This window comes from Rhagoletis zephyria, unplaced genomic scaffold (genome assembly GCF_001687245.7).
Source record: "Rhagoletis zephyria isolate East Lansing unplaced genomic scaffold, Rhagoletis_zephyria_1.1 Rzeph_scaffold_06087, whole genome shotgun sequence".
Taxonomy (NCBI): domain Eukaryota; kingdom Metazoa; phylum Arthropoda; class Insecta; order Diptera; family Tephritidae; genus Rhagoletis; species Rhagoletis zephyria.
The window spans coordinates 13,858-22,341 of NW_016163170.1; the positions used below are offsets into that span (position 1 = coordinate 13,858).

Genomic DNA, 8,484 nt, shown 5'->3' on the forward strand with positions numbered 1-8,484 from the left:
AAATCCACCTCATAGCCGTTAAAGGTAAGCAGGAAAGCTGATCTGCTGGTTAAGCCTTGGTATGCATCGACTAATCAGATGAATGCAGAATCTTGGATTTTACCCAAGGAGAGCCAGAGTGCCTTCGTCAGATGAAAGGGCTACCCCGATGTGCAATTCATTGAATGCAACGCTTGCTGATCCAGAGTACTGGAAGGCGCAAGATGTGCATGTGTGCTGAGAGCAAATTTTGGGACTAGAAGCATTATTGGGGTTGTGAAAGGAGGTGCCAACGGCACAGCATTAATGGAGACAATGCGGGGTGTAATCATTTTTTGGCGAGTATGCTCAACGGCGTGATGCGCAGACAGGTAAGCTGATATCAATAGTTGAGTGCAAAGATTATACGGAGCTAGAAAGATTACACAGCTGCAAAACAACAACAAAAAAATTCTTCCTGTTACCAGACCAATATTTTTGTATGTTTTTTTGATCTCTGAATCAAAATCTGACGTCCTTTCAACCCCATCACGCCAAGGTTTTCCATAGCCTTTTATTGGTTTTTTTGGAAGTGGGGTGACAGAGTTGAAAAAACCTTAACGTGATGGATTTGAACGGACGTCGGCTTTTGATTCAGTGATCAAAAAAATATGTAAATATAATGGTCTGGTAACAGGAAGAATTTATTTATTTTTTTTTTTGTGGTGCTGTGTAATAAAGTTGCGGCAAATTTCATAATATAGTTTGATCTATAACAGGAACCACATAAATAAGACTTTCAAAACTTGCCCAAAGTTCACAAAAATTAGTCAAACTTTAAAAAATTATCAAAATTTCAAACTTTTTATTAAGAAGCTCTAGAATATATTCGAGTATGCAGTTTTGTAGCCCATTCAAATTTAGTACAACAAAGTGCAACTTTCAAGTCACTAGTCAGGGTGTTCAGCATTTTGCTCTTGCGTTATATAGAAGAATATATATATGAATTCTAAAAAATCAACGGTAATTTTTTAGTGACTTGAAACTTGCAATTTGTTTTACTAAATTTGAATGGCCTAAAAAACAATATAATTATGAGAAAATTTATTTAGTGTAAATAAAACGAGGTTATTTCACTTACGGCCCACCGTTTCGCTAATTTTCTTAGCATCTTCAGGGGCGCGTTTTTTTTTATTATCTGCTACAAAAATATATAAAAAAACATGTGTGATATTAAATAAAGAAAAAAATATACAGATATATACATAAATACATATAAAAATCACGATAGAACAAGTATTGATATATAATATTAAACACAAAAGTTATCAGTTAATTAACTACATCTGCTAACATCGATACAAACTACTGTGGTAGTTTTTTCTGAACTAAAAACTAAATATGAATTTTATAAACGTAACATGTAGGCGGAAGAAACGGCATCGGTGTCTTCTTTTTGTTTATTTATTTTCCCTTTTTTGCAAACGGGCTTTCTAATGTGTATCTGTTTTTTCCTCGTTTTTCTATGCCGATTATTTTGGTGTTTGCTAAATCTGCTGAGTGCCTAGCAGTTCGTATGTACTGTGAAAGCGCTGTACTGTTTTTTGTTTCTTTATATATGTATCGCCGCTATATATTATTATATTATGTATGTCGGCCGCTGTGGTGTAGTGGTAAGCAGTGCGCGCTTTCACTCATCAGCACCTGGGTTCAAGCCCTGGTCAAAGCAACATCGCAAAATGTATAGAAAAAGGTTTTTTCTTAACAGCGGTCGTCCCTCGGCAGGCAATGGCAAACCTCCGAGTGTATTTCTGCCATGAAAAACAGCTTCTCATAAAAATACAATCGCCGTTCGGAGTCGGCGTAAAACTGTAGGTCCCTCCGCTTTGTGTGACAACATCAAGGCGCACACCACAAGTCGGAGGAGAAGCTCGGCGTGTGCTAGAGCTGGGATACTATCGATAGTACCGCCACTCGATAGTTTAGAAAACGATAGTTGAAAACATCGATAGTATCGATAGTACTATCGTCGTGAGAGGTATTGAATTGGGGTGGGCTCTAGTATTCAGCCGCAAAGAAAATTGGCTCGCTTTCGAACGATTGGTACTCTGAAAGCACCCTTCGAGTAACATTGGTTCGATGTTCGAACTACATTCTGTTCCCTTCGAATTTTATTTATCCCCTTTCGAATTTTCGGAAATTTGGTACTCCCTGCATCGAAAGCAAATGTCAAAATGGTGGAATTGTAGAAAATTCTATTCGACAGCAACCAAGCACTCGGACGTCCGCAAAAATGTAAGTAATTGCAATAGTATTTGTGAAAATATGTATTCTTTTAATCAAAAAATAATTTTTAGGACAACGAAAATCAAACAACCAAATACCAAGCCTCGACAATTTGAAATATTGGTAAATTTCATGATGGAACACAGCGATTTGGCGAAAGGTCAAATTAAGGGTTTAGCTGCAAAGCAAACCTCTAATAATCTGTGGAAGAGGCTAGAAAATGAGCTTAATTCATGCGGACCTCCAACTCATAACTTCACTGAATGGAAAAAGGTAACAAATTTATTATGTTTTTGTAAACCATATTGTAAATAGTTATAATTTTTTTTTATGTAGATATGGGCAGATTATAAAAGCAATATTAAGGCGAAGTTACGAAGGAATAAGGAGAGCATGTCGGGAACAGGAGGTGGGCCATCGAGATTCTGTTCATTAACTGCAACGGAAGAACAAGTGGTTGCATATAGATGAATCTATAAATGGCGAGGCTGAAACAATGCGCTTTGGTGCTACTACCTTCGGCGATCCTGCATCATCTAGCCCACCTGATTGTATAAACTTAGAGCCTGAAGAATATCCAAGAAATGATGCGCTCACTACCTCTCGGCAAAGACAATTTGGTAAAACTGCAAGTGGAAAACTAATGCCAATATCACGAAAATTCGATGGACGAATTATGTGATAATTTAAATAGTTTAAGTAGATATTTTAAGAGGAATGTTGAGCTCAAAGAGTCTAAACTTCAACCAAAACGAGAAAAATTTGAATTAAAAAAAAAAATTAAAAAAAAGAAAAGTAAACTGAAGTTAAAAGCACTGAAACTAAAAGCTAAACTTTTTAAATAGTTGATTTAAGTGTAGTTATTTTTACGAATTCATATTTTATAAGTTTTTTGTTCCTTTGAAGACTGATGAATTGTTTTTTAAGTTATTTATTTTTTAAATAGCAGATTAAGGTACAGCAGTTGCTTGTTGTATTAATCAAAAATAATGAATATTTTTTGTTTTTATGATAATTTCAAATCCAAGCAATCAATGAATTAGTTGTATGTAATTGTTTGTTGAATTGTTACCTGCGAATGAAAAGGCTAATGAATATATTTTACATTTTTTTATATACCAATGAAACTAAACTATATTTTGTGTCTTAGGTTCCTAGAAATGTTTTACATATGTAGTTTTATAAAATGAAGACTCAAAAAGTACTTTTATTTTATTTATTTTTTATTGATATTTTTACAATATTCGCAATGTTTTTAATTCTGAAACTTTTTTAATACATTTTTTAAAAAAGTAAAGCTGATTATCTAACAGAAATCATATAAATCTAAGTTTTAAACTTGTGCCAAAATTAGGAAAATATCAACAAATTTTCATACAAATTGCCAAATTTTTGACTAGAATTTCCTGACAAAAATTTGGTCTGTTAAACTTAAATATAATGTGAAAGTTCGAAGTCCATAAAAAATTCCGTTGATTTTTGATCATTTTCTTCCATATAAAAAAAATATACTAATATACTAAAAATCAACGGAATTTTTTATGGACTTCGAACTTGCACATTATATTAAAATTTAACGGGCAAATTTTTTTCAAGGAATTCTAGTTAAAACTTGGCAATTTGTATGAAACTTTGTTGATATTTTCCTAATTTTTGCACAAGTTTCCAACTTAGATTTATATGATTTCTTTTAGATAATCAGCTATACTATTTTAAAATATTTACAAAAAAGTTTCAGAATTAAAAACATTGCGAATATTGTTAAAATATCACTTTATGATTTGAGTTTGAGCTACTGTGTATACACGCACTTGAATTTATAAAATATTTTGCTACACCTATGCAATTAAACTGTGTCTTATTTCATCTCTTAAGTTCCTAGAAATATTTGCTGTACTTCTGTCCGCTTCCACCATATTCACAGTTTCTAATAAATGTACATCTTCTGTGGAAAAAACTTCTGAATGTTGTAGCTCAGCTTTAAATTGCAGACAAATGTTGTGCAAAGCGCAGCAAACGTTCATTATAGCTGAAACCTTTTGCGGAGTATAATGCAGCTCCCGTGCTGCCAAAAGACATCGAAACCTTCCTTTCAATATTCCAAATACTCGTTCGATGATTGACCGTACTTTGGCATGGCAATGATTGAACCGGCCTTCCGCTGAATTTTCGGCGGCATTACGATAGGGAGTTAACATCCATGATTCCAATGGATATCCTGAGTAACCGTAAAAAATTTTAATGCTATTATTAATATACTATCGATATTAAAGTATTAATTGATGCTAACCAAGACTCCATATCCCTCTCTCGCCATTATCAAAACGAGCTTTTAAAGCCCTTCTCTCACTGGACAGGTTCCATACATGGGAATCATGGCATGCACCACCGTATCGCGCGTCAACAGCTCTAATTCTCATCTTGTGGTCACACATCTAAGAATTTTAATTTGAAAAATTGTTGTTGAAAACCTTCATGATAATGCAATACTTACAACCATTGCATTCATACTGTGCTTAGTTTTCTATTGTAGTACAAATGCTCATTCCTTGTTGGTCTTATCATTTGTATATGTGTGCCATCTATTGCAAGCAACACGCCCGGAATGCCACACTTTTCATAGAAATATAATTTCGCCCCTCTTTCCTCTGCGTCCGTACTAGCAAAATTAATGTGTTGTTGGCAAAGCGTTTTCTCAATGGCTTTGCACACTTCAATGAGGCAGCGTGACATTGACTGCTGAGAAAGGCTTACGTGTTGGTCTTGGCCAATTTGGTGTTGGTAACCTCCTTTCCCCAATAACTTCAGTGCAGCGGCCAGCTTAATAATGGGCGGAATTGCTGTGGATTTTCGAGGAGTCCTTAACTCCGGCGTAATGGCATTTAGTACGTACTGAAACGCCTCTTTGTTTAGATGGAAATTTTGCGCGAAGGGATAATTATAAATACATAAAATATAAATAGTCACAAATATAGCAATCCTTTTACCATTTATTATTGGGACTGAATATGTTGGCCTTATCCCTAAGCGCTGTTAATTGCACTCGTTCCGCCACTTGACCTTCATCTGCTTCCAACCATATCGCCACTGAATCCATTTGGTAATTTTTTTTATCAAGGACTTTCACTAATATTAAATATATTTAACACAACAGTTACTGAGTTCTTAAGTGCACAAACTTCACAATCGAAATGTTCGCAATTTCATCTTGTTTTGATTTTAGATTATTTCTTTGTTTTGCTTTGCGTTTGACATTTGGCGAACAGTGTTGCTCTCTTTTTTCGAATATTTTCGAAAGTTGACTCGATCGAACTATGGATTACGAATGGGGCTTCGATTCGAATTTGGCTTTCGAACAGAACAACCTTTCGACTCGAACTACAGAGTAAGGGCCCAGGTGGAATTAACAAATGAAACTTGGTCAGGATGTTAAGGGAGGTATCCTCTAAAACATGTATAACTAAAAAATATAAACAATATAATTGTTTATAAGTTATTTGCTGTTAAAATTTCTTAAGTTGTTCCACTTGATTCCCTTATCAAAGAGTGCATTTGTCACATACTTTCATATATATAAATGCACATAACACTACCTAATAGTTTACACACTTTTATTTTATTTTATCTTGCATATAAATCACTTTAATCAAACTTTTATTAACTTGTAATTACATTACATTGCACCCATATTTACAATAACACATGGTTGCAAACTGACACATAAGATGTGTTGCCATACCGTACAAAATAATACAATAGAAAGAATTCTACGTAGTGAAAACGCCTTCGCAGAAAGGTGTTTTCTGCAAATGGTGTTCAGCCCTCTTTTTTCGGCAATACGGAAAGGAGAATTCTACTTAGTGAGGGTTGTAATCTCTAAGTGCAGCCAAAAGCCGCCTACGCAGAGAGGTGTTCTTTGCAAAAGGTGTCCAGCCCCTCTTCTTCGGCCACACAGAAAGGAGAATTCTACTAAGTGAAAATTGCGAATTAAAAATCTGCTTTTATTATTCAAAATTCCAGTGTGGCAGTTTGATGTTATTTTGCTATCTTATTCACCGTTTATACGAAGACTTTACCAACAAATTATATAAAAGCAATTGGGTTGCCAGAAAAAAGGGGGATATTTTTGAAATCAAGTAGTCCTATTCTACCCCCCTTATCCACACTTTTTCTAGAATTTGCCATCCGCATACTAAAATTTTCCCTTGAATTGAAATGCTAAATTGCTTGAAAATTAAATAATAAATTTATAAAATTTATAAATTACTTTGTAAATTAAAGAGATTATATAAATTTGTTTAAATTTCGGTGCATCAAAAAGAACTTCTTATGATAATAAAATAAACTTATTAATTTATGCGTCTGAATTAATTTTTTATATGGAAAAATTAAATTCGGATTTTGTTTGTCCCTTTTGAAGTGCAAATAAGGGAAATTGGCTATAATAATACATTTTTAATACTACAAAACAAACAAAACAAAAGATATTCCTTTAAATTGACTACTCATACTTATAAAAGTTCAACTGAGATCAAATACGGAGGCGCATATCAAAATCCGTACAAAGGAAATTATTAACATTTTACCAAAATAATAGCACCAAAACATTTTTAGCAGTTTAGACTATTTTTTTGTTTGGTTAGAGTCTACTAATTTTTTATAAAACTTTTCCGCATCCCTCGTTCGCTTTTCCCCTACATTTAATTTCATAAACTACGTTGCTTTGTTGTTGAGCATCTGTTAGGCATTTTGTTTTTGTAAAAAAAACAGTCGATAATGTGCAATTAGATTTATATGCAAGTGTTATATTTTGTTGTTTCGCAAAGTCGCAGCCGAAGTTTTCGGTCAGCTTTGGAATGTATGTGACACTGTGGTATCGCTTTGTGTTGTTTATTGCATCTGTGCTTGAAGTTCTATTTTGGTGAATGTTCGTTTGCATCATTTTTTGTTTTATTAAGTTGTGTGTTAAATGTTCAGAATAGTGGTTGCTTTTTAGGATCTTCTTTATTTTTTCAATGTTCGCTTCATGGAATTGTTTGTGGCTTATTGTTAGTATTTTGTATATGAGGTTTTTCGCGGTATTTATTTTGTATTTGGTTGGTTGCGAAGAGAATAAGTTAATCAGGCGACCAGAAGATGTAGCTTAGGCAGTCTACACACGGTTCGTATAGCTTTAGACGCGTATAAAAATTTTTATGCACAAATGATTCCTCTACGCCTCAATATCTGCACACGAAGCAACTTCAAGGCGTCAAAGTATCAGGCAAAAAATGTTTAGTGATTTATTATTTCTTTAAATAATTTTCAGGATGCCCCACAATTTTACCAGAGAGTGAGGCGACTTACGGAAGGTTTCAAGACCGGGGCGTACTCCTGTAAGAACAATAATGGCGACCTAGTAACTGATGTCCAGAGCGTACTTAAATTATGGAGGGAACACTTTTCCGCCCTACTGAATGGTTGCAGCACGGAAAGTTGTGGAGAAGAAGAACCCGAGCCCGCAGTCGATGATGACGGAGTCGACGTTCCACCGCCTGACTATGACGAGGTACGTATAGCAATAACGCGGCTGAAAAACAACAAAGCCGCTGGAGCTGACAGCCTGCCAGCTGAGCTATTCAAGTACGGCGGCGAGGAGTTGATAAGGTGCATGCATCAACTCTTGTGCAGAATATGGTCAGATGAACGCATGCCCGACGACTGGAATTTAAGTGTGCTCTGCCCAATCCACAAGAAAGATGATCCCGTCATTCGCGCCAACTACCGCGGGATCAGCCTTCTAAGCATAGGTCACAAGGTCTTATCGAGCGTATTGTGTGAAAAAGTGAAGCCCACCGTCAATGAACTGACTGGGCCTTATCAGTGTGGCCAGGCAAATCCACCATAGACCTAGTATTCACAATACGCCAAATCTTGGAAAAGACCCGCGAGAAAAGGATCGACACTCACCACCTATTTGTCCACTTTAAAGCTGCTTTTGACAGCACTAAAAGGAGTTGCCTATATGCCGCTATGTCTGAATTTGGTATCCCCTCAAAAGTCATGCGGCTGTGTAAAATGGCGTTCAGCAATACCACCAGCTCCGTCAGAGCTGTTCGCCACAAAACGGGATTTCAGACAGGGCGACTCCCTTTCATGTGACTTCTTTAATCTGATGTTGGAGAAGATAATAAGAGCTGCAGAACTGAACCGCTCAGGAACAATTTACTACAAGAGCGTGCAATTGCTGGCTTATGCCGA

At 35.5% G+C, this 8,484-nt stretch overlaps 1 protein-coding gene across 2 annotated transcripts; it reads left to right on the forward strand.

Annotated features, from left to right (window-relative positions):
- Nucleotides 1-1,947: 1,947 nt before the first annotated feature.
- Nucleotides 1,948-2,948, forward strand: LOC108372841 (uncharacterized). 2 transcript variants are annotated; one of them, XM_017628626.1, is made up of 3 exons: nucleotides 1,948-2,253; nucleotides 2,316-2,517; nucleotides 2,581-2,948. In XM_017628626.1, coding segments are annotated over exons 1-3 (339 nt in total). In that variant the 5' UTR covers nucleotides 1,948-2,251; the 3' UTR covers nucleotides 2,716-2,948. The 2 variants fall into 2 exon arrangements, with proteins under 2 accessions (XP_017484115.1, XP_017484114.1); XM_017628625.1 differs by having other exon boundaries at nucleotides 1,948-2,517.
- The last annotated feature ends 5,536 nt before the right edge of the window (nucleotides 2,949-8,484 follow it).